This window comes from Centropristis striata, chromosome 6 (assembly GCF_030273125.1).
Source record: "Centropristis striata isolate RG_2023a ecotype Rhode Island chromosome 6, C.striata_1.0, whole genome shotgun sequence".
NCBI lineage: Eukaryota > Metazoa > Chordata > Actinopteri > Perciformes > Serranidae > Centropristis > Centropristis striata.
The window spans coordinates 10,426,565-10,452,631 of record NC_081522.1 but is presented as its reverse complement, the minus strand read 5'-3'; the positions used below and the strand labels follow the sequence as shown (position 1 = coordinate 10,452,631).

The 26,067-nt window shown below is 37.9% G+C and overlaps 1 protein-coding gene across 3 annotated transcripts in view; it reads left to right on the top strand.

The window, feature by feature from the left end:
• The window catches only part of ano3 (anoctamin 3), a 55,915-nt gene that overhangs the window by 15,917 nt on the left and 13,931 nt on the right, over positions 1 to 26,067 (top strand). The window contains exons 3-14 of one of the 3 annotated variants that reach the window (XM_059335548.1): positions 4,357 to 4,365; positions 7,481 to 7,687; positions 12,607 to 12,740; positions 12,846 to 13,001; positions 13,087 to 13,187; positions 14,153 to 14,197; positions 17,658 to 17,792; positions 18,911 to 19,017; positions 20,595 to 20,650; positions 20,749 to 20,870; positions 24,130 to 24,264; positions 24,382 to 24,478. In XM_059335548.1, coding sequence (XP_059191531.1) covers positions 4,357 to 4,365; positions 7,481 to 7,687; positions 12,607 to 12,740; positions 12,846 to 13,001; positions 13,087 to 13,187; positions 14,153 to 14,197; positions 17,658 to 17,792; positions 18,911 to 19,017; positions 20,595 to 20,650; positions 20,749 to 20,870; positions 24,130 to 24,264; positions 24,382 to 24,478 — 1,304 coding nt within the window. The remainder of the gene's footprint in view (positions 1 to 4,356; positions 4,366 to 7,480; positions 7,688 to 12,606; positions 12,741 to 12,845; positions 13,002 to 13,086; positions 13,188 to 14,152; positions 14,198 to 17,657; positions 17,793 to 18,910; positions 19,018 to 20,594; positions 20,651 to 20,748; positions 20,871 to 24,129; positions 24,265 to 24,381; positions 24,479 to 26,067) is intronic. The other 2 variants (XM_059335546.1, XM_059335545.1) reach the window with 2 other exon arrangements.

Below are 26,067 nucleotides of genomic sequence, written 5' to 3'. Positions count from 1 at the left end.
TATTGTGGCTTTAAAAATAAATGTGATAGTGAGTGCTTGTTGTAGAGCATTTCAGAAACTACTGGTGCTTTAAATCTCATGCTTTAAAAATCGTGCTTGAAATAGAAAATCTAATTATACTAACTATCCTCCATGAAATCTAAAGCTACAAACCTGTGGTCACAGTATTAGTGGTGAGGCAGTTATTCTTCAGCTTCAGCATTAAAAAAAAAAACCTTTTTAAAATGCTTTTAAAACACATTTGACTCCACTGCTCTGATACTGATGTATATTTAGCTCATCCTCTGTTTCTACCAGTTCAAGTTAGTCAGATGAACAAGCAGAAACAAAAATGTTTGGATATCTTTTCACATTTCCTGTGATCCATACCAGAGATCGCTCTTCATTTCATACTTGTATTTGGTCAATTATCAGTGTGCCTCGAGTCACCGTGTAACATAAGATATGAGCTGAATATTCAGTAGCTGTTAGTGATACCGTTCTAAATACTAGCTGTGAACTCAGCTCGGTCTGTGTGTTCTTTGATACGGTGCCAGGCGGAGGATGAAACACTCTAATTGCTTAGAGAAGGTTTCTGAAAGAGTGGCAGCCAGCCTCGCCTCGGCCCTGCCTCCACGTGATAATTTTTATAAAGCAGCAGTGTTTGGACCCACTTCTCTAAAGTGGTGTGTGTGTGTGTGTGTGTGTGTGTGTGTGTGTGTGTGTGTTACTTTTTCTCTTCTTTGCCCACCCTCTTATAGCCGCTATCCCCTGAAATGCACCCTGTAGGGGGAAGGCAGTAATGATGTTTGTTATGCCCATAATGCAGAATGTTCCTCAGCTGAGAGCTGTGATGCTGAAAGTGCTATGTGCTGAACATGGATGAATTATTGAAGGTATAGAATGAGGAAACACAGAGGCATTATGGGAAACAGCCCACTGACCTGAATTCTCTGTTTGTTACTTTTCTTGCAGCGTCCTTGCAGAAAGTGTCGCGATTCTTAAAGGGATCTTGGTTCGGTACTTGCTTCAGTATTTTTAGACCTGGACCTTATTCACCCATGTTTTTGTGTCAAAGTGACTAATGGGGACAACCTTTTTTGAAATTGGTCCAGAATTGAGCGAGAGTGTTGCAGTCTGCAGCTACAAACGGGTCCTCCGATGCAATTTGCGTGACATCGATGTACTGCCACTAAAAGTGCTTGTTTTTACCACATTGTTATTTTCAGTGTGTGACATTATAGAAAGAACCCTACAGAAAAATACATTTTTTGTTTTCCCCTTATTGATCAGACCTGTTTTCTCGAGAAGTCTGGTTCTGAAATCTCACCATCTGACTTGTTGCTGGAAGACAACAGTGGAAAAGTGAGTGACAGAGAGACGTGCTGGAAAGAGTTTGTGTTGTACAGAAAGTTTAGCTTAGTGTTATCTAAAATATTTTTAGTTAATTGTTTCTGATTTTGAGAATGTGGAAGAGGCTGCACAAGATTTCAGAATGAAACTTATTCTTCTTGAGCGAGACACAATAACTGTGAAGTTCTTAATTGCATTCAATTAACAGTTACACTTAACAGCTTCCCCACCTGAAAGGAATTGGAATCTTTCTTTTCATCTTCCTGGAGGTGAAAAACTCAATTTCACTCAAAAAAAACAAAGCACTTTTTCTCTTTATCTTCTTTTATTTTGGCAATTAGTTAGCAGTAAGTAGTAAATTAGGTGAAAAACATTTAAATAAACAAACAAAAAATACAAGTATTACACACACATTTCACATTGCAACATGACATTGTTGGAATTTAAACTCCGCATATGAATGTGCAAACCTCTTTTAAGTTGAATGGTTGAAAATAAATAAATAAATAAATAAATAAGAATATTTTTTACTGATATGGCAGATAATTAAATCTAAATAAATATTTTTTAATAAAAATAAGGCAGATTATGCATTAATATATTTTTTAAATCTTTTATTGACTATTGTGTTGGGAAAATAACTGCCTTGAAAGTGACTTAAGTGATCCTGCTTTACACATTAGTAATGTGTACAAATAAGTAAATTCGCAAAAATTAAATTATTAAAAAATTATTTAATTTTATTAATTTAGCCAAACAGACCAAAATGAAATGGAAAAAACTGTTTGCCCTTTGGCTAGAAAATTAACTAAATGTACCCATAATTGGCAAAAATAGCCAAAAATAATATCAGGACGATTTAATTAATTAAACATCAATTATCAAAACCCAAAGGATTTAAGCAGAGCAGATTAAGTGAAAGGAAAATAATAACTTTATTCTTTAATATATTTCCCTGTAGGATCCTTTTCACTAAGTTGTCAGACACTTACAGTAACAATCTGAGCCTGTCAGAGTTATTTTAGTGGATGTATATTGTCATTGGCGCAAAAGCACCGAAGGGTTACATTGAAGCCTGTTTTGCGGCTGCTGGCTCCAGCACATTCACTTAATACTGGACAACTGCCAAAAAATAGTTAGCCCCATAAATCACTTAGATTAAAAAACATGGGAAAATAGGGTCCAGGCTGAAAAAAAACAGAAGTTTTCTTTTAAGTTTCTGCAGGTCTCTGGTGATAATGGACAAGAGCAAAAGAAAGCAAAACCATTTTTTTTTCAGACATGACAGTTTTACTTCATTTAAACAGCATTGTTTTGCTCCCTCGGCAGCCTGCAATTGATCATTAAATCCTTGACATTTTTCAAATTAAACGTTTGTTCTTCCAGCTGGCTCAGAGTAGACTGGCGACAGTCACACAGAGACACTAGAGGAACAGTGCTGTGACACTGCCAGGGACATGCTCACTTTTAATGACAGAAATAATCGAGACGAGGATAACAAATTAATAATGAAGAAACACAACCTCCACGTTCTTCGGTGTTTGTCACAAGCAGAAACATTTGTAGGCAAGTATACAGTACACAGTGTACATCTACAATGGTATATCATACCCACACACATGCACAGGCCGAAAAAAAAATCCTTTTAATCTGACATCACAAGACCGTCATGGACAAGCTGCACAGGAGAGATCCAAATCCCGGATCACGACCTACCCTGAATCTCGTCCAACTCCCCCTCAGATGAGCCTGAGTGGGTGTTTGTGAGAGCTCACACAGGGATTGTCGTCAAAGGCCAGTGTAATGCTGATGCAGAGAAAATTCAGAGGTGTTTTTACCCTCATCACCTCACCGCGAGTGTCCACTGCCTGGGCCTCTTGATCTGTTCGTTTTTTTATTTTTTTTATTCTTTTATTCCTCTCCTCTCACTGTGCAGGACTCACAGTACCAGCCCACATGCTCCCATACCAACTGGCACACACACACACACACACACACACACACACACACAAACGTGCACATGCAGTCCATGCACACACACAGGATTAACTTTCTCCTGATAAACCAGTTTAAGCCAGTGCATGGCAAGATTAAACACAGGATTTCACATTAGATGAACCCTTTATATATTTATATAGACTTACACAATGCACTGTCTTCTGAATGTACCGCACAACTGCTCTGTGTGACACAGAGTTCACAGAGTCTGTCTGCCTGTGTCAGAAAAGCTCAAGCTTGGGATGAGGGCAATGATGACCATTATTATACCCTTAATATCCCCAGATAAAGATTTAACAGTGTTTTTTTTTTCCCCCCGTCTACACGTGTGCTGAAATTTCCATGCAACAACCCCAACTCCGTCTGTTTTCTGGGTCTATTTTAAAATTTTAGAATCCTTTGGGAGCACCGAGCCTCACCCCGACAGGCCAATTAGCCAGCTCTGCTCTGATGTATCATCTCAGACATGTCGAGCCTTGCCGATGTCTGCTGGGATTATCTAGGGTCCACTTTATGTACATTCCTGATAATACATATACACAGCAGCCATTACATTCATCGATCAGCCTAATGGAGAGAACGTAGGCAGGTATATTGGATAAGAATGCATCAAAACTCCACAGGGACTGTGGAGTTATGGCACTTTAGGCTTCAGGCCTCTTGAGTGGAAGCTCACAGCTCGCACAGTCATAAAGCATGTTGTTGCTGTGTTTGCTGCCGAGAGGCACAGACCTTCTTCTTCTTCTTCTTCTTCTTCTCCTTCACTGGACCATAAAATATCTGATTTCTGAAATGTCATTGCAGATGTTATTGGCACAATATGACTCTTTAATGATAACCTGACAACCTGCAGCTCAGTATTGATTTGAAACGTTGGATTTAATGAAATTGATTGAACTATGAAAAGCAGCGAGGCAGAACTGAATGCTTGTGTTCACTGATAATTAAAGACCTGGGAAATCAAGCTCTGTTGTGAGCCCGAAGACATATTAACTTTCGGTCATAAACAAATAGATTAATTTAAAGATCACTCTTGCCATATTTGTGCTGAATAATCATATTTTTTCAATTTAAAATACTTTTAGTGCAAACTATTTTTCTATGTCTGCCTCTTGAGTGAAATCAAGCTGCGAGCAAAGTTTAGTTTCAGCGCACATTAAGATTTACACAGTTTCACTTTCTCAATAATTCATCATGTAGCTTTTAGCTGCAGCTCAAAACTTTCATTCATTTCATATCTGTGGGGCTGCTCAGGAAATAAACAGCAGTGTGATCAGTGGTTCCCCTGAGCTCTCCAGCTCCTGTCTTTAACTGGCTCCCTTTCTCACCCAACAGCGCTGGGAAATCCCACTGGGATCAATGACACGAGAGTGAGTTATTACGCAGCTCACAGTGCAGACCCTCAGGATGCACAGAGTGAATTATCAATGCAGCTGAGTGTTTCAGGAAGGTCAGGGAGAGAATTCCTCACTGGGGGTGAAAGTAAGTCACGTTCCCTTTTGAAAGCGAGTGCCTTTATTTCATGAATTAATGTCAGCGGCTGCAGAGCTGGAGCTGCTGCTTGGTGTGAAGGTCGGCTGCCACGACCTGCTTTTAACTGGACGTTTATTATCGTTCCTGACCTCTGAATTTCTCTTTAAAATTCATCATTACACTATTGTTCAGTTACTCCTCTCTCTCCCATCTCCATTATCAACATATTTCTCTTTTATTACTGGAATAACCTTGAAAATGACCTCTGCTGGCATTAATAAAACAATGACATGCTAATGAGAAACTTATGTAACAGCACAGATGAGCGCTGTTATTACATGTCTCTCTGTTAAATTGGTTGCAGCAGTAGCAGGCGTGTGTACGTAAGTTTCGTGGTGCAACATCGTGCTGCTTTACTCGAGGTATTGAGCTGTGAAATGATGGAGGAGGAGTGCTGATGGTTTTAATGCACTCCTCTATGAAGGACGGACACTATCACCTCTGTAGCCTTTAAAAAGATCGACCAGCTCATGACTGAAGAGATTTCTCCATCCCTCCCTTTTTCCCCATTCTTTCCCCTTATTATCACTCCATGCAATATATCTACTTAGTATTGTAAATAGGTTTTCTTTTTTATTTGATTTATCTTCTGTGTTTGTTTGGAATTTTTTTTTGTTTTTTCCCATTTTCTTAATTGAAGGATGGATGTAAGTTACTGATCCCAAATTGGGTCATTCTTGTATTACAGCAGCAGGTTATCCAGTTATTGTATATGAACAGTAAATAAATAATAAAATAAATAAATATTTATTAAAAAAATTAAGGTGTCTGTGTGTGTGTGTGTGTGTGTGTGTGTGTGTGTGTGTGTGTGTGTGTGAATTACACATCACACAGCATTATACTAACACATATTATTTTTAAAAATCAACACATTTTGCGATATAGAAGTGATAAAATTAAAAATCAAGCTAGCCAACAATAAAAATGACCAAATTACACTATAAAATAAATCATTTTAATTAAAAATGCTCATATATATATATATATATATATACCTTTGACATGGAAATTAATCTTATATTATATATATTATATTATTATTATTATTATTATTATTACTGATACTACTAACCTTTCTGGGTTTATTTAGAGTTCATACTTTAGTATACTACTCATTACTGCCTAAGTGTGCATTACTTTTATTAAAAATAATATTATGTAACTACTGTATAAATGCATAAATATCAGTGAATGGAGTTTTGCATTAAAGTGCTGACATCAGACTTGCATTAGCTTATTGGTATCAGCTGCTTCACTTAATGGACACTACAGTGATTTATTCTTCCATTTCCAAAAAGTTGGCGGACTAACAAGAGCCAAGAGCCTTCTTTTTCAAAAGAATAATCTTAATGAATGCAGCAGAGGCTGAGAGACGTGGGCCTATAGTCCCTGGTATGGGCCGAGCTCCAGAAACACATTTCCCAGAAAACAAGTAAGGTCTTTAGTGAAAACCTCTCTGCCTGGTGGATGCCCACATCTTTTTACACTCCAGGGCCTCAGTTTGTTATCAGAGATAAACTGAAGCCATCATTAGGGTTTTTTTCTCAGAATCTATAAAGCGCCTTTCAGAGCTGCATTATACAAATGTTTTTTACAGGCTGAGTGTGACTATGGAGAGCCCTTTTAATGCTTCGCTATCAGCTCATTCATCAGGGGCCAAATGCATAAAATTCTGTTTATACTCACAATTAAAACTGTTAGTAAACCCAAAGACAAAAACGTTCTTGTGCATTCTTTTTGTCAGATCTCTTAAGCTGCATTTATGCCTGATTCTGTTTTATAGATCTCAAGCACATGTGCACAAGCCTTATTACACACACAGATTCAGATTCATCACGTCACTGCAAACCAAATTTCAGTCATCATTTTTATTAGACATCAGAGCTATGATCACTTTAAAAAGAGCTTTACGGTTCAGGATAAAATAAATAAAAAGAATGATGAACCTAATCACTCATAAATCATGTAAAATTAAGTCTATAAATGTGTCTTTGACAGTTTGCAGAACAAATACAACATACACAATCAGAGAATTTAGCAAACAACCTTAAAATAATGTTACTTCACTCTGTGTGCACATCCCCACCACACATTCTTCCTTTATAAATACCAGTTTGTGTGTGGGGAGAAGGCATAGGTATGGTTTCATGCATAGTTTATACATCTGGCTCCAGCTGTTTGGCCACCAGCATGTCCACTCAGACTCATGCAGCTGCACAGTGCAGTCGTAATGACCTGGCGCTTCTTCCTGATACCTTCATGCTGATACCATTTACTGCTGTAGGTCGCAGCACTACCACACCAACCTCCTCTTTATGTAATATATTTTTTATATTGCTGTCCTCAGTAGGATTTAATGTCATGTATGTGTCATAGCAGAACCTCATCCAATCCCTTAATGCATGTGCCTCATAAATATGTTTATTTATCAGTGTGAGCCTGCATACATGATGCAAATATGCTATAATATATTCTGTGTGCATATATATGTGTAAATATGTAAAAATATGTTCATGTTCAGATAAAGAGTCTTCTATTTTCCTTCTGTGTTTTTAAGATTTTTAAAGTGACTACTAGTAAATGACCACCACGCGTCCTCTGTCCCTCTCGTCCTCAGGCATGCACACCAGCATCAGCGAGATCCTGAAGGAGAAAAGCCTGAAGCCGTCTCGCCGCAGCCTGCCCTGCCTGGCCCAGAGTCAGACTCATCCAATCAACCTCAACCACTTCCTGTCTGTGCCTCTGAGCCCGGAGCCCAAACCAGAAGTCGAGGTTCTGAGTCAGAGCATCAGCACCTCCTGCAGCCTCCTGCCCCCGCAGACAGGTCAGTCCCCTGAAAGGAACTTACTCACGTCTTCCTAAACCCAGCAGTGGAAAACGGGCTTCAGTCAGGAGAGTTTGGATCACTCTGCACTTTAAGTTTACCTTGAAGATGTCTGCAGTGTTTAGTCAAAGTGATCAAGACTTCATGGGAAAGAGTTTTAACTTAGGAGCAAATTATTTATTTTTGCACATTCTGTGTGAAAGGAGGTTCTTATTGGATGTCATATAATTTAGCAGAATTGTCATATATCATGTACCTTTATCCTACGTTTTAGCTCACAACTTCTATTCTTTGTTGCTAGACTGACACCAACATTTGGCCAAGGATTTACAAAGCAACCCCAACTTTCATTAAGAAAATATATGTACATAATTAAAAAAAAGGTTTTGATACTTTTAGTGATAAGATTTTATGTTTGTACTCAGAAACAATGAAAGTAAAACGAAGCGGTGAGTCTCTAAAGAACAAGAAGGTCAGGATCAGAGGGGATTACCAGATTGGGATGAAATAGCGTGCCAACACAGAAACAAAACGCTAGCTGAAAAATAGAGACGTTTCTTGTGTTGATTTGCAACCAACCACAGACAGCCCAGCTCTTTTCAGTGAAGTGATAGACAAGTCCGGTGATGAAAATTATTCGTTAGTCATTATCTGCAAAATGAATTTAAATTATTAAGAGTAAAAGTAGTCAATCACTCAGAAAATACTCAAAAAATAAAGTCTTATAAATCAATTAAATTAAATTATTATTAAGATAATTAAAAAAGGAAGCAGCATGTCTTCACCTTTGAGAAGCTGGAACCTTGAAATGTTTTTACATGAAGAAAGAGATGGTGATCAAAATAGTTGCCAGTTTTTTTTTCTGGTCATTGATCAATCGTTCCAGCAGTACCTTTTTATATGTTTTGTGTGCAAAAATCTTAATTTGTAAAGTAACTGAAGCTGCCAGATAATTGCAATGAAATAAAACATACATTATTTTTACTCTTAAATGTAATGGAGTAGAAGTAGTAAGTGGCTGAGATTAAAACACGCCTCAATACTCCACCTCAAATGTTTACTTAAGTACAGTCCTTGAGTAAATGTAGATGTACAGCTCGCAAAATTCAAAATAACATTGAACTTAATTTGAACCAGCTGTTTATGCTGCAGTCATGAGTTCATTTCAAAGTTCTTTTTCATGATTTGTTTGAGTTCTTTTTCAGCTCTATTTAGACGCCTTTCACAGCAAATCCACAACGCTTCTGTGATGCAAACTGTTTATTTCTGTGTATCTTGTGTACTGTTACTGGTTGTGTTTTTTCTTTATAATATGTTTCATCATTCTCTCTGTCATCTGCGCTGATTGAATTTAATGTTATTCTAAACTGGAACAGAGCTGGTTGTTACAGATTTTCGTAATGGTGACATTTAAGACGTGTGTGCTGTATTGATTGAGCAGATTGGGATAATGCTGCAGGGGATTTAGTAAACACAGTCACGTGTGTCTGGTGCACTTTCAAAGTCAGTGAGATAGTGTGTGTGTGTGTGTGGGGGGGGGGGGGGGGGGGGGTGGCGGCTGTTGCAGTGAAAACAATACATCACAGTACAGACTAGTAAAAATGCAAATGCCTGTTGAAGAGGGAAAATTATTCAGTTTTAGTAATCTCTCCAGGAATATTCAGAGGTGTTTGACAGTGAAGGCTCTATTTCTATTACAGCACAATGACAAGCTGCATGCAGCACTTCAACATGTGGGTATTTCATGACCTTGAGACGACCTTTGCCTGACCCTTTGATATTTTGCCGCAGAGTGTTTTTTGCAAGAGAATGAAGAGAGGTGCAGTTTCATGCAGATGAGGCAGAACAAGGTGAGGTGATGCTATTTTGGTGAAAAGCGGCTCTTTGTCGTCGTGCTGAAAATAGACGTCTGAGGAACAGGTCTGTCTCCTGCCGGCCTGTGGAGGGTGCAGGCAGGAGGAGGGAGTGAAGAGAGACCAACCACCTGTTTACACTGACAGATGTGTCTGATAGGTCGAAGCTGCGTGCAGCTGCTGCAGAGTTAACCCAAAATGTGACACACTTTAGTTTTACTGTTATTGTACTAGTTTTACTGTAGCCTGCAACTGTTATTAATTATGTAACAGCAGCTTAAATTGGAAATGCTTAAATTCACATTGCAGGGCTCCTACTTCTTCTTTTGGGTGTTTTTACTGAAGCAAAACAGATTTTTTGTGTTATTTACACATGAGACAAACAAACAGAGAAACCCCTACCACCTCCCCACGCACTGCCCACATATGGTAGAAATGTCTCCCTCTTCCACGACTGAAAAATAGAATAAAATTCAAAATGTTCAGTTAAGTAAAGTATGAGGTCCTAAATTGTAATATTAGAAATTTAGACTATAAGAGCACAGGAGGACAATTTTTGTGATATTTCATTAGCTCTGTAAGTAGTAAGGCCAAAAAAGAGCCACATGTTTTAGTGTACGCTGCAGGTTTCCTCCTCACACTATATAGGATCTTTTCAGATGTACTGCAGGTTGTGAAATAATTTAACTATCACCTCCACAAAGGAGGAAGGGCACATTTTCCCCTCTGTAGAATTCACTTTTGCCAGCTGTGGCTGCAAGCAATATGACGTTTTTTTCTTACTATGGCTCACATTAAATTCTTGTATGTCTCCTAAGATCCAGACCCTGGGGTCAGATGAAACTTAGCTTTTCTTTAATATCTGAAGTTATTCTAATGATATATTTCTGAAATTCTTCAAGAAAAGGGCAATCCTCTGGCATTAATGAGAGGCATTCTGGTACGTTTTGTGCAGTCAATGCGGAGTGCAGCAGGTTCTGTTAAATACGTTAAACTATATTTGACGTTTTTTAGTTGAGACATTGCACTATACGACATCATCCTAATGGCATTGGAGATCTGATTGCCTTTATTTTTAATCAATCTTATCATAGATTGGCAAGTAACAGTTATAGAATAATATAAATGGAGGATGTGAGACATCGCATGGCTTCTTGCTGCGAGCAGTGTGTCGTGTATTCAGGCTGCTTTTGGATTGTTTTCAGCGATCCGTGTTGCTCAAAGTTCTGAGTCATTTCTCAGCCCTGTTGACACTTTTATCACCAAATACAAATGGACAGTAATGGCTTTCAGAGTGGAGGAAGTTCACATTGATGTCTGAAAACAAGACACAAGAAACATCACTGCAATCAATTCCCCCAAACTGTCTGGACTTTCTAGACTAGTCCTCTGCACTTTTGATATTAGCTGTACATACTGGGTGAAATAGCTTTGAGTCATTCCTTTTCGATGTTTTGTATTCTTAGTGGTGTGTAATAGACAGTGGCAGAATGCAAATACAGTATGTGCTGTGCTCAAGTACAAATTTGAGTCTTTTCTTTTTAAGCCACATTCTACTTCCACTCTACTACATCTCAGTTTATTTATCTGAAAGCTTTAGTTACTTTTGCACACAAAACACATTAAAAGTTCATAAAATATGATAGTTCCTCATATTATATAGGATTTACAACTACAGAGCAAATTATTTGCAGTTTAATCAATTAGTTGATTGACAGAATTAATTTTCTGCGTTGGAAAGTACACAAGTAAACAAGTTTTTTGTTAGGGTGCAAAAGAAACTTTACAGCGTTTTACAGCTTAGCTTTAGTACTTCTGCTTAAGAAAAATAACCTAAATCCTTGGCAAACAATTCCCATCACTGCTTTTTATAGATACATTCTTCAACTTTATCACATGCAGTGCCGTCGCAGCTGCAGCCACTTTTCTACTATTCTGTGGAGATCTTAAGATTATCACTTTGCTCAGTTGTGATCTTAAAATAGACAGAAGATAAGACGGTTATCTGTCAATCCCAGTGTGGATCAGAGAAGATGTTAATCACAATTAAAAGAAAGGAAGGAAGGAAGAAAGAAGTCACAGCTAGTGATTTTGCATTAAAGCTAAATTCTTTCAGTCCAAGGCCCATAATGTGCAACAACACTCACTAAAACACATTATTGTCTAGAGACCCTAATTTAACTCCAGTTACTTAATGAAGCTGTTAAGTCTTGATGCTGCTGATTTAAATGAGTTGCTTAGAAAAAAGCTAATTAACTAGTGCTGCTTTGTTTCCACTCATATTTTTAATAATAAAAATATATAATCTTTGGTATCATAAGAGTGATTTCAGCGCAGCAGTATTACGTTTCTCCGACTGCAGTCACACCGAGCTGATCTGCCGAAGTCGACACATTTGACTGAAGAAACGAGCCAAGACGTCACACTTAAACTTGTGCTGTGAAATGCTACATCTGTCTATAGCTATGAGGTGTAAACTATGTCCATGTCATGTAATCAGAGAGCATGCATTATGTGATTTAGACATAGACGGATGGATTGTTATACGCACTAAATCTACTTTCCTCCTCATAAAAGCCATACAAAGCACTGAAAATGTCCAAATGTTGTGTTGCAAAAGCCTTATTGCTCATCAGTGAGGCAGACTTTTTCTTGTTTGTGGCAATGAAAGGCAATCTGATAAGGTTTCCAAACACTGAGCTTTAGGAGGGATTTCTTGATACAGTCTGGATTGTTTGTCTTGCCTTACAGTGTGGGTTTAACAAAACTTATTTTGTTTGTGCACATCAGTGGGATGTGTGAAGATTCAGGAAGGAAGGAAGGAAACACGATTGGCCCTCTGTCAACACCGGTGCACGGATCTGTTAAATTACATCAAGGTGTCGCTCTCAAGCTGGCGCCCACATTTAAATAACTTGGATTTAGCTCAGATCTAATTTCAATGTTGGCAACTTGATTTGAGGAAAATATTGACTTGAGCAACAACAAAAGACTTAATGCAGATAGGATATTTTGTGAGGTGCATCACCAGTTCATTTATGTCTCATTGATCGTGTCTGTGTGCAGCAGAGGAGGGAAAGGATCAGTACGTGGAGGAGTCGGAGGCGACTACGTGTGAAACCAGAGCAGACGAGTCGTTTCTGCTACACAAGCCTACAGTCACACGAGCTAAACTAGAGGCTCGCACAGAATCACTCAAGGTACCCAGTAATCTGCAATTATTACCATGAATGGTTATAATGTGTTTATTATCCCTGCATTTCAAATTCACACGTATTCTAATCAGTCCAATCTTGCCGCTACAGGGAAAGAATCGAGCTGGATCCTCTGGGCTGTTTTTCCGAGATGGAAAAAAGCGAATTGACTACATCCTGGTTTATAAGAAGTCCAGTCTTCAGGTGGAAAAGAGGTCCACCTTTGAGAAGAATTTACGGGCTGAGGGTCTAATGCTGGAGAAGGAGGTAAAGAAAAAAAAAGTTTGGTTTTAGATTTTGATTTGCCAACTCAGTTATCAAACTCTTAAAAATTTTCTTTGTGTTGTAACAGCCCTCCTTGACGAATAACGACATCATGTTTGTGAAGGTCCACGCTCCTTGGGATACGCTCTGCAAATACGCAGAGCAGATGAACATCCGAATGCCTTTCAGGTAACCGTAGTCAGGCTGCATTCACACCAAATAAGGTAATAACATATCCTACCATTCATTTGAGTCAGGTCGTGCATTTAGGCTGCAGTGGTGGGGACTGCAGGGTATGCTGAAAAAGACAGAACGGCAGACTGCAGCAAATGTAGCGAACAGAATACATTTTTGGAGAAACACAGCCCAATGCTGTCGCGCTGCGTAGCCAATAACCAGAGTGAGAGTGTACATTAAGCACCCCTGCCTCTATTGCTGCCAGGGGACGGTGGTAGCAAAACATACTAAAAGACAACAGACAAGAAAGTTTAAAAAACTATAAGGGAGAGAAACTGAAACACAAGCACTTACTTAATAGTTTGTGTAACAGCTGACTAGCTACTTGAAGCCCGGTGGGGAATTTGCCACTGCAGGCAAGCTCCTGCACAAGGCTGAGTCCCTCCGTTGTTTCTATTCAAGCTGCTGTGAAATTAATTATGCTGCCTTCAAGTGCAGTTGGAAATGTCAAGATAATTAAAACACTTTCACCAAAAACAATAATTGTGAAATATGAAGTCCACTTCTGCTCCATTGGTGGGTTAAAGTTCACACACAGTAGTTCACACATGCATTATTATTATGATGAATCTCACTCCTTTTCTTGGCAAAACCTGCTCTGCGTAGCATTTATAGGATTTGCCAGGTGTCCATGTTCTCATGAGGTACCTTACCTGATTTGTTCAGGTCCTATCCCTAGGAATTTAAGGTCTGTGCCGAAATAAAACGAATTAGGCTGCTACACAGGGCAAGATAGGAGTTAGATTAAGAATCAGGTTATACTCCCACACCGCTGCACAACCCTGCAATAATTGCCGCATCACCTGATTTGGTGTGAATGCAGCATTAGAAAAAACATTCAGCATTCACTCTGGAAAGTGTTGAGGTAATTTGTTTAGTTGCAGTCTTTCTAACTTGTCTTTTTTTTATTCTTTAAGGAAAAAATGTTACTTTACGGAGTGGAAGAGCAAAACCTTGGGCAGGTAAGTAGATTTAAGGTATAGGATTATTTTTCTCTGTTGCTCTCTCGGGAAAGTAAGCTGGATGCTTCACTGCCTCTAATGAATTTTGTGAGAGCTACAGCTGCGAGGCCTGAGCTGTAATGTGAGCTGTGGATGGTGTTTTAGAACTAAAGTTATCAGTCGCTGCAGTGAGAACCTCTCTCGAAGAAAGTTTGAGTTAAACCACATTGTCCTTTTTAATCCAACTGCTGAGTATAAATTTGTCATGAATTGTAAACCCTACACAGATGGTGAGTAAATAAACGGTGTGTATAAAGTCTGGGATTGGAAAGTCGCCCACTGTGTGCAGCACTGATAGATAGCAAAAACTGAAATGGTTAGAAAGTCATTTAAAAATCAGTAATAAAGTGCACTTGACTGTTTTGTTTATTTATGTGATTAGTTCAACCCTGCAACCTTTTCAAAAAGCACAGCATCCTAACACACTGTGCAATAGTGAAACACTGACAGTGCTTTTCTATAAAATACTTGACTCTTTCAGTCAGATAAATGGAGCTGCACAGGCTGATTAGCATACTATTTTTAGAGAGATGCATCACACTTTGATGTGATGTTCAAGAGTTGTCTGCACAGGACTCCAAATTTCAATCACACTGGAGTGCAGACAGAAACAGTCCACACACAACAAATCGCTGAAATAAGTTTACAGGAGCATCTTTTGCTTTGAAGACGTTTAACAACTGCAACACTTGCATTTATGGCCCTAAAAACCCTTTCTCAAATAAGATCTTACTATGAGTGATGCAGATCAAACATGAGCTCAACATTTTCTGTCAAACTTTGTTTTTGTTTTGCTTAAGCTCTTTTCATTAGTTTACAGTGGGCTGGACTCAATAGCTTGTTTATTCTATGTCATTATATGTTCTCATTCACTGTCAGTCAAATCTGGTCAAATCACATTCCCACAGTCCTGAAAAGGCAGAATAGCTGAGTTTATGAGCGTTAATCTTTCAATGGAAAACACCAAATGATATAATGTATTTCTTATTTGGCTATTAATATCAAAGAGGGAAGAGACAACTTTCCCCCCTACTGTTTCCAAGTGGTATAATTATTGGTGCAGCTGTCACACAGACACCCAAATCGCTCTCCATTTTCATCAAAGCTACCAACAACACTGTGAAGCACACAATGAACTGCGAAGACAGTGATAACATATTTTTTGTCTGTTGATTTTCGTATGAACAGATAGATTGACGCAGTTGTGTGCATATCGTTTGCAATATGGCTACCACTTGTAGTCAACACATTTAAGTCTGCAGTACCACTTAGCAGACAGGTTTTGTTTCTCACTGATTTTAGTAGAAAAAACGTTTTTATATATCTTTCTCCCTCGCTGCCTTTGCTTCCTCCATCAACTGGGCTCTTTTTTTGCCCTCTAAAGTTTCTCCAGTTGTTCCAACGCCTGCCATTTCCACTTCCACTAAGCTATATTGTTGAGTTGCATAAATGCTCTCCAGTAAGCAGTTGATGTAGTAAATATGTCTAGGGCTTTTATTGTGAAAGGTAAGAATGGACATACAGAGGTGCTGTCTTGGTCCAGACTACAGAGCTCTGTGATATTATTTTATTACCTTCATAAGTACAAGAACAACTTAAGAGCTATCCTCTTCCTGTTTTGTGCCATAAACCGAGCTTTTATTTTCCAAACACTGAAAGCAAGTCTTAAAGGGAACCAATCTAAACACCAATATAATGTAATAGCTATTACATTGTGCAGTCGACATTTACTTCATAATGATCGGTTAAATGAAAAAAAATTGTCTATTGTTGCTTTAATGTCATAGAAAAATACATTTTCTCTTTAATGTTCATATATTTCACTGTATTGTTTGTCCTTATAAAGCATGAACAGGTAACAATGGTGAAGTGTGATAGTGCCGGTCATGAAGGACTGCTGGTTTTTATCTGTTAAACTGCAAACGTGGTGTGACTCACGCTGCTTCCACCCTTTGGCTCTGTGTTGGACGGAGCTTTTAAATGTGTTTTATGATACTTCACCATGCAAACTGATATTAATAAAGAAACACATACTGGAGTCAGTTAAACACAGTTGGAGGAGTTCACAATATGGATACTGAATTCTGATATTGTTTTTTCACCTTTCACAGTTCCATGGGTTCATTTTAATGGCCTTATTCAGAGGGCACACACACACACCTACACACACAGAGCAGACAAAAATCACACAGACACACTCGCCCACCTGTCCTATTGAGAACAAAGCACTTTTGAATCATGCGCTAGCAATCTGAGTCATTTTTGAACAATGAGGACCGTTGTGATTTCCTCAGCGCTCCTCAGAGAAAAATCTCCCCGAGTAGTAAATAGGCTTTATGTGTTTACTAATGGTCTGTCACTAACTCACGTCCCTGTAAAGCTGAACAAATGGGCCGTGTGCAGGTGGTGACAGCTCTCTGGGTTGATATCATTACTTTCTGTACAGTACCTGTCCCCTTCACATCGAGATTCATAAAATTCTCTGTGGCAACAATTTTTTCCACCCCTAATTCCCATTTATATTCATTCAGTCAATATCACAGTAGAGCCTGACAAATTAGGCACAGACCTGTTCAGCATATCTGAAGAAGCAGTGGGCGAATATTACCCTGTCAACTGATGTTTACCTCGAGGGATGTCAGTATTGGTCTGCTGGTTGGACCACGACTTTAGTCCTGTCTGAAATATCTCCAACTACTGGATAGATGAAATATTGTACACACATCAAAGATGCCCAGAGGATGAATCCTAATAACTCTGGTGATCCCCTGATTTTTCATCAAGGGCCATAATGAGGTTGACTTTTACAGTTTTTAACTGGAATGCCTCGACGACCATCGGATGGATTGCTATTAAGTTTGGTTCAGACATTCATGATCCCCGCAGGATACAATTTAATAACTTTTATGAATTTTTTATCCAGTCAAAATTATAATTTCTCCTAGGAGGTAAAGTCCAAGGGGATCTTGTGGATGGCTTTAAAATGACAATGGAGGAGCCGAAAGGAATTAGAAATGTGGAGAAACAACCAGGCAAACTGTGACATTGACATTAAAAAGGAAATTCAATTTAGGAAATCAGTGCAAGCCTTCAATCTTCAGCTGGTCTTAAATCATGACCGTGATATGAAAAATAAAAAGAATTATCCTTTGAGTTGGATTTAGCAAGCTGTTATCCTGGATCAGTGACTCTCAGGCTTGTGAGTCACGAGCAGCGTGAAAATGAAAAACGAGTGTAATGCCTGCAGAGCGTGCATGTGTGTACATGTGTGTAAACTTGTTTTCATTGGGTGTGAGCCGTGTGTGCCAGCTTGTTGTTGTGTTTGGGGTAAAAAAGGTTAGAGCCACCATTCTGCATGAAAGAAAACAATCTTCATGTTAATCTGTGCCGTTAATCCTGTTTTCTTCCTGCATCCGTGCAGCAGGTTTCAACTGAGATGTTGTCAGATAAAAAGCTGGCTTCCCAGAAATCCCATGAAGCTGGACAAAGAGGCCTTGCCTGACCTGGAGGAAACCGAATGCTACACAGCGCCCTTCAGCAGAGCACGCATGCACCAGTAAGGATGCTGTGGACACAGTCATTCATGCCGCTACAGAGACTCACTCACATGATCAGAGTGTCCCATAATGATAGTGTCTGTGTCAGTAGCTGATAATTATCTGCTCTGCATCCTGAGTTCCCCTCTTATCCATCACATCCATTCAGTGGTGAAAGAAGTATTCAGATCCCTTACTTAAGTAAAAGTACTAATACCACACTGTGAAATTACTCCACTGCAAGTAAAAGTTCTGCATTCAAAACTTACTGAAGTACAAAAGTATCAGCATCAAAATGTACTTAAAGTACCAAAAGTAAAAATACTTGTTATGCAGAATGGACCCACTCAGATTGTTAAATGTATATATAGGGTATATAATATTGTATTATTATCATTATCATTATCATTATTATTATTATTATTATTGTTGATGCATTTATGTAAGTAGCATTTTCATTTCGTGAAGATAGGGCTCATTTTAACTATTTAATATACTGATAAGGTTTAATTTAAAAAAAAAAGTGTAATCACTTTAAATTGATCATGTTTTTTATGTTAATTTTTGACCAGAAAAGTAACTTAAGTAGAATATTTGCCTGTAAATGTAGTGGAGTAGAAGTGTAAAATTAAATAAAATGGAAGTACAAGTACCTCAAGATTGTACTTGAGTAAATGTACTTAGTTACATTCCACCATGGCATCCATTCATGTCCAGAGCTCTGGACGTTGAGTTGAAAAAACAGCACTCTTGTATATTTCATACCTTAGAGTTAGAACTTAAAGCGATAGCTGATCATAAATAAGATATTGAAACGCAGCAGCAGATGTGCATGAAATGATTAGCTTTCTCCCCCATTCCTTCCTGTTTTTTTTATCCTCATTTTGATGAAACTTTGATGAAAGGTGCCATCTTATCTCATTTGTTAGTGAATCATTTCCACTTTTCCTTCTCTTGTCAGCCTTGGCATTTAAAAAAAACAATGCTAGAATGAACAAAAACTTTGCAGCCCAAATTGAGTTTTAACGAGCTTTGCATCGTTATTGGCTCAGCTCTCATTAAACTCTGTGACTGGATGATATTGATATATCGTTACGTGATGAATAACTGAAGGAGTGTGCTGTTATTTTTCTCCCAGCTTCACTATCAACAATAGAGAGACCTTCTTCTCCAATTCCACCAGAAGCAGAATAGTTCATCATGTGCTGCAGCGCACCAAGTATGAGGACGGAAAATCAAAGATGGGTAAGGCGCCGCACTCGCTGCTTGCTCTCCTTTTTCATCACATACTGCATAATATTTCTAGTAGTGTCACGTTAGTGTCGAGGTATTCCCATGCTCCTTTATATATAATAATGTATGTAACTATCAATCTTTACGACCTATTTAGGACCGAGAAAAGGACAGAGTCTACATGTTTTAGAAAATAAATTATTTCTGTTAATGTCAAGCCTTATTCATAAGCAACTTTAGTAGTAGACATCTATAGAAACAATGCAATTTTATTTGCCAAATGTACAATGTACTAATGAATTTGAAGATAAACAAGAAAGTTAAAAGGTTAAGTTAAAAAATTAAAGAAAGTTCATGAAAAGGCAAAGTTAAATGAAAGGTTGCATAAAAAAATTGAAGGAAGTTAAATAAGAGTTCAAGCTTAAAATAATTAAGAAATTTAAGTATAAGGTTATGTTAAAAAGTTTTAAAAAATGTTATGTAAAAAAAACAGAAAGTTAAATAAAAGGTTTTTATTATTTAAAAAAGTGAAATGCAAGAATTGTATACAGTTAAGAATGATAAACATTGTGTGAAAATTAAGAATATTTAATTATGCTGCATTATGCTACACTTATTGATACACATACACATACTGAACAGTGCTTGCGAAAATTGCTCATATTGCATATTACAGAATCAGCCTGAAATAATTAACCTCAATTAGAGGCAAAGGAACAAAAGAAGACACAATAATTCTGTCTTTATATTTATCTGTGCTTTCCTGCTGGTTGTTCTGTGTTTATTATGTCACAACTAAAACCATTAAAGACGAAGATTTTGCTGGTAATTTGGCTTCATGCAGTGATAGTAAGGTGGCAGAGGGAATTATGCCTTTGTTGGTTGTTTTGCTGTGGGATAATTAAAATGTGGGCTGCTGCTGAGCTGCTGGTGTCGTCCAACTTGCAGCTGATCCCTCCTCTCCTTCTGGCTGTTGTGTATTTTGGTATCGGCAGTTAACCAAACTGTCCGTCCACTCTCCCACATCTACTATCTTCTTGTCTGACAGCCTCCGACATGTTTTGCTGATTAAAGTTTGGCCTTGAAGGGCTGGAACGGATTTCACATTAATATTTTAATACTGTTGACCACTCTACTTTCCATCAAATAAGATCAGCTCTGCCACAAGAGTGGAAAATCCTTTTCAAATCCACCCCCCGCTCCTGCTCTCACTTTCTACAGCTGACAGTGCAGATCGATGCACTATTGTCCTGTGAAACATAACATGTCATTACTCAATGCTTCACACAGTGCATTACCTGCAGCCACTCAGTCAGCTTATTGTGACTTTACACAAAGTTGCTTCCTGCAAAATTGAAAAAGGTGATGTTCAAGTGTTTGCAGATATTTAAAATGTGAGTGTTTAAAGCCTCTAATGTGCTTGTCTAATGCAGCTTGTCAGTTACATAATGCGCAGTAATGGAAGTGGAAATCTAATTGGACCCCTCTTTCAATCATGACTGGTACTAATTCTTTAATGTGGCGCCCTTGTGCTTTTCTAGCTGGTATATCTGCATCCTTTGTAATGACTTTGTTTATTCTACTTGTAGGTATCAACCGATTATTAGGCAACAACACATATGAGGCTGCATTTCCTCCTCATGAGGTGAGAAGATTTTAATTGTGCTGCAGAGATTCACAAATTGTCAAACTGTAAAATTCCTCCTATTATACTGAAGAGCTCCCTCCTCTTTGTCTCATCAGGGAGGTTACAAGAGCACACACCCGATTAAGACACACGGTGCCCAGAACCACAGGCATCTTCTGTATGAGCGCTGGGCCCGCTGGGGAATCTGGTACAAATACCAGCCTCTGGATCTCATCAGGTAATTAACACAAGCATCATTCGCTGTTTTTGCATGGATTGATTCCTGCACAGGCTTACTAGGCACAGGCCTAGGGGGTCAATCACAAAGAGACACTAAATGACCACAAACATCCACAAAATTACTCTAAATTACCCAAAATGACGACAAAGAGACAAAAATGACTACAGAGAGGCTGAATAACTAATGACAACACATTACTACAAATAGACACAAAACCACCACAAGGAAACCTAAAATGCCTAAAATGGCATGCAAATCTGCTACAGAGAGATGCAAAACGACTAAAAATGGATAATCAAAACAAATCAAAGTAATCATAGAGATCCAAAATAACTACAAAGAGATGCAAACAACAAATACAAAATGAGCACAAGCAGGTGGAAAACGAGGAAATAAAGATCGTAAGTGACCACAAAAGACTGGGAAAAAAGATCAAAAAGAAATGTAAACAGTCTAAAACTTCATTTTCATTGAGATATGGTTGGAAGAGATTGATTGATAAAGTTTTGAGAAGCAGGAATCACATTGTTACAATCACTCCATAGAAAGAGGTAAAAAATATTTTATTCCAACTTTATGGGTGACGGAAGCAAAACAACTACAGAGAGACACAAAATGACCATATACACACAAATTTGACTACAAAGGGTTGCACAATTACTAAAAGCAGACTCTTTGACTCTTTGACTTTGGGGTCTTTTTTCCTATAGAGACAGGGAAGGGGCCAATTGTCCTATGTTTTTTAAAACTAACATGAGCTCTAGTGTCCTCATTATTAGCCTCATTCTGTCTTTAATCATATTCAGGATGTGTTGTTTAAATAGAACAAACAGTATGTGTAGTAACCCAGTTGTTCATCTCCCTGGTGTAAAGATATGCAGGTTTCTGATCACAGTCTGCTGTCTGAAAAGGTTTTTTTCTTGTTCACTAACATCCCAGTCTGATGGCTGATATTTCTGTGGAAGTGTGAGCCCACTTTAGTTTGTAGCTGCCTTTGCAGCGCTGTGTTTTAGCACTTTTTCTAATAACAGTGACAAGGTATCAGTTGACATTTTCAGGGAATACGCTTATTCACTTTCTTGCCAAGACTTATTATAGAAGAGAGGATCAATATCACTCTCATGTGTGAAGTACAGAGCTGGACCCAGGAGATGATGAACTAAGTAACACTAGATACAAGGACAACGCCTCAACATGACTTCCTTTAAAAACCAAAATATGTCATTAATTATGTCATTTCTAATTGTAGGCTGTTTTAACAAGGTGATTCCCAATTTCCCAGAAAAAGAAAAACTATGATGTAAGACAAGATGGGATGATGCAGCACTATGTACATATGAATACAACATATGAAAATGAGGATTGTGTTTGGAAGTATGTCACAAGTTTATCCAACATTATTGCACAAAGGTAATGAGAAAAAGAAAGAAAGATGGGGTGTGAGGGATTGGAAAGAGATAAATAGATAAATATTAATATATCACTTTGGACACATGAAAAAGAAGATCAAGAGAAAAGAAGAGAAGAGAATAAAACAAAGGAAGGATGAGGAAAGAATCAATATATTTATAATAACATTCTTAAAAATGAAAAAGTGTATGAAGTGTAAACAATGTAAGACGGAGCGCTAAGAGTGATAAACATACAGTGAAATATCACCGCATCAGCAGCTCGGCTCAGCTTTACTGCCAGAGTTTATTGAAACCATCAATGCCAAGGCATAAAACCCGGGCAGCTGAAATGTGACCACGTCCAGATCAGAGGCCAGCTGCATTCAGACGATCCATAATCCCTCACTCTCAGCGCTAAGTCCTATTCCCCTATTTATATTCAAAAATATTTGTGTAATGATGTAATTTCCTCATTTTCATTTGTTTATTTAAAAAACAGCAGACAGACACAGTTAGTGACAAGCTGATAGTGGAGCATTAAGCAGTTAAAGAGACAGATATTTCCCTCAGGAGTCGTTATTGACTGTAAAGAGAGCCAGAAGAGAGGAAACATTGTAGTTTCATTGATCAAGTGGACTGAAACATGACCCCAAATGAATGATAATGATGCTAAATGTCTGCTGGATATGTAAATAGGTAATACATTCTGTATATAAGGATGTTCATAACAAAAATCAGTTATTGCAACTTAGTATTAGCTCAAAACAGACATTCCCATCTGGTTATTACCTCAGCCAAGGAGGTTATGTTTTTAATTAGGTTTGTTGTTTATCTGTTAGTCAGCAGGATTACGAAATTAAATTTTACATTGAGGAGCGGATCTGAATCATGGGGGGGGGATACATTCATTAATTTTCCCTTTTGTTAACATTGTGAGGTAGAGGCCTTGGAGGTCAGCGAGTACCTTTCTGGTTGAATCTATAAATGGTTCCTCAGTTTAATATTCAGAACATTGATTTATAAAATTTGATACTGTTTACTGCGATAGATTTTCTTCACATCATCCACCGATCACACGAAAGAGATAAACCCAAATGCATGATTCTGGACAATAATGTAAAGGGTGAAAGCCTTTACTTGCCACACACTGTCGATGACAATGACAAGGCAAGCAGAGGCACAAAAACATTAACATTACATTACAAGGATCCAAAAAACTGGTCAAAAACATGAAGAGGTAAAACACAAGGAAACAGACTAGAGAGCTCACTGTGAACAGACGAGACAACCTGGCACAGACACAGAAAAGGTCAGAAACTTAATACAAGGGGAAGGATGGAAACTCAGGCAGGTAATCACACATGAGGGCAGGAAGGGAACGGACCTGAATGTGAGTGACAAATTAAATGGGAAACATGAATGTCTAAGACAATGCTATAAAGAGACGTCTCACGCCCAGTATATTTCAGTCATAGAAACCCAGTCCTGAAACCAGCAGGGACCATTACTGGGACACTAGTGTGCATGTAAACATACTTAAGGAAGATTTGTTTTTTTTTCCTCAGCCATGCCCCCCCTCATTGTTAATACAGAGTTGCAAACACACTTGGGAGTTTCCTGATACAGATAATTACCACTGAGCTGCTTTACTGGAGCAATTGTGAAATTTGTGTTTTGCTCAAAGGCACTCTGACAGCTGTGGTTTACGAAGCAGATAGAGTTATTGATTCATTTCCCACCACAGTATTTTACTGTGTGACCTTTTAAGCCCATAAGCCTCTCTATCTATTAGTCTACCACAGTACACTGACATTCACAGTTTATTGGTGAGTTTTGACCACGCTGTCTCTCCGTCTCTCTCCCAGGAGGTACTTTGGTGAGAAAATTGGTCTTTACTTTGCGTGGTTGGGCTGGTACACCGGCATGTTGATCCCTGCTGCCCTGGTTGGCGTTCTCGTCTTTCTTTATGGTCTCTTCACGATGGACTCCAGCCAAGTCAGGTCAGTTGACACAATCTGCGTACCGTGATATAAGATGCACATACTTCCTTGTGTTGATTGAAATGTAAAGTGTAATTTAAAACAAGTTTATTATTGATTTGCTCATTGTCTCCTCAGTAAAGAGATCTGTGAAGCCCACACCACCACCATGTGTCCTATGTGTGAGGACACGTGTGATCCATGGACGCTGAGTGACAGTTGTGTCTACGCAAAGGTCAGTGCAGTTCTGATATTTATCTCTAGTCACAACATTTCAGCATTTTAGAGTTTCATCATCATCATCTTTTTCTGTTGAATTAGAGCATGTCTTGATCACAGAGGGACTCTTTAATTGAAGATGTTAAAAATATATTTTACATCTTTGGTTAGACATTTTTGGAAATACATTTAATTAAAAAAAATAATAAAATATACATTTTTTGAAAAAACATTGAGGGGAAAACCATAATTTCGAGAGGTACATTCAATAAATGCAGATATAACTTTAAAATAAAATAGCAAAAGGAGCATACATGGCTCTGTCAATTTTGTTTAAAAAAAAAGAAAGAAAATTAATTAAAAAGCAATATCATTTTCTTTCTTTAAAAAAAAAAATGAAGCCCGGTGAATAACACATTCATTATATTATATTATTATATTATATTCATTGAGTGTGCTTTTTCAAGCACACTCAATGAATTAAAAGCAGTATCATTTGCAGTCAACAAGATCAGCAGTTAAACTGGCAGTATTAAAGACTTCACCTCAATATTTTGTTAAAGCATATTCTCTCTTCTATTCTATATTACAGACTTTTTACATATTATTTTTTAGTCTCACGATTCCCATGAACTCAAGTTTTAAAGTTTAAAGATTTAAAGTCTTGATCACAAAGACTTTGGAACTCTAAATAGATTATATTGCAATAAAGATGTATTTATAATTCAGTTTATATTGAAGATATTAATACAAAAACAATATTTTAAATCTAGGTAAGACCTTTTTTGAAATATGCTGAATTTATTTTATTTTATTTATTTAAAACCACTTAAAACACATTGAGGAAAACCCCTCATTTTCATTTGTGCTCAGGTATATACAATACAGATACAATTCAAGTCAAATAGCAATAAGAAAATGCATGGTCAGATCAATTAAAATATAAAACGAAAGCGATAACTGTAATCAGATTAGCAGGTAAATTGTGGAAAATTTCTGCAGTAATAATGAGGTCAACTTAAAGTTTTGTTGAAGCATATTCTAAGCATGTGGTGGACAGTTACAAAAGAATTCCTAACTCGACAAATGTTTGGCACCTGCTGGGTCATTTAGGTCCATTTTAAGAGAGCAGTGCTGATAGACAGCAGATGGAGCTTTTGTAAAGTGGCTTTATGAATAAATTAATACAAATGTGGATCCCTACTTACTTAAAAAGCAGGTGAGCCCGTTTTTGGCAGTAGGCAACTATCTCCAGTGATCTTAAGGCTGAGTGATGTACTCCATCTGCAGGTCTGAGAGTGGAGCTGGCTGCCCTCTCATAAATAACATCACCACAGTCTATTACAAAGAGAAAAACTCAACAATTCACTTTCTCCTAAACAACAGGGAGAGATTTATTTCTGAAAAGAAAGCCCAAAGCCCTTTGCTTTATATTCTTGCCAAGAGTTAAGAAAGAAGATCAACAAGGTCTCCCATATCCATTTAATATGAAGCTGAAGCCAGCAGCTGATTAGCTTAGCTTAGCTTAGCTTAGCACAAATACTGGAAACATGAGCCAACTGCTAGTCTTGCTCAGTAAAACCCCAATTTTTATTTTAATTTATC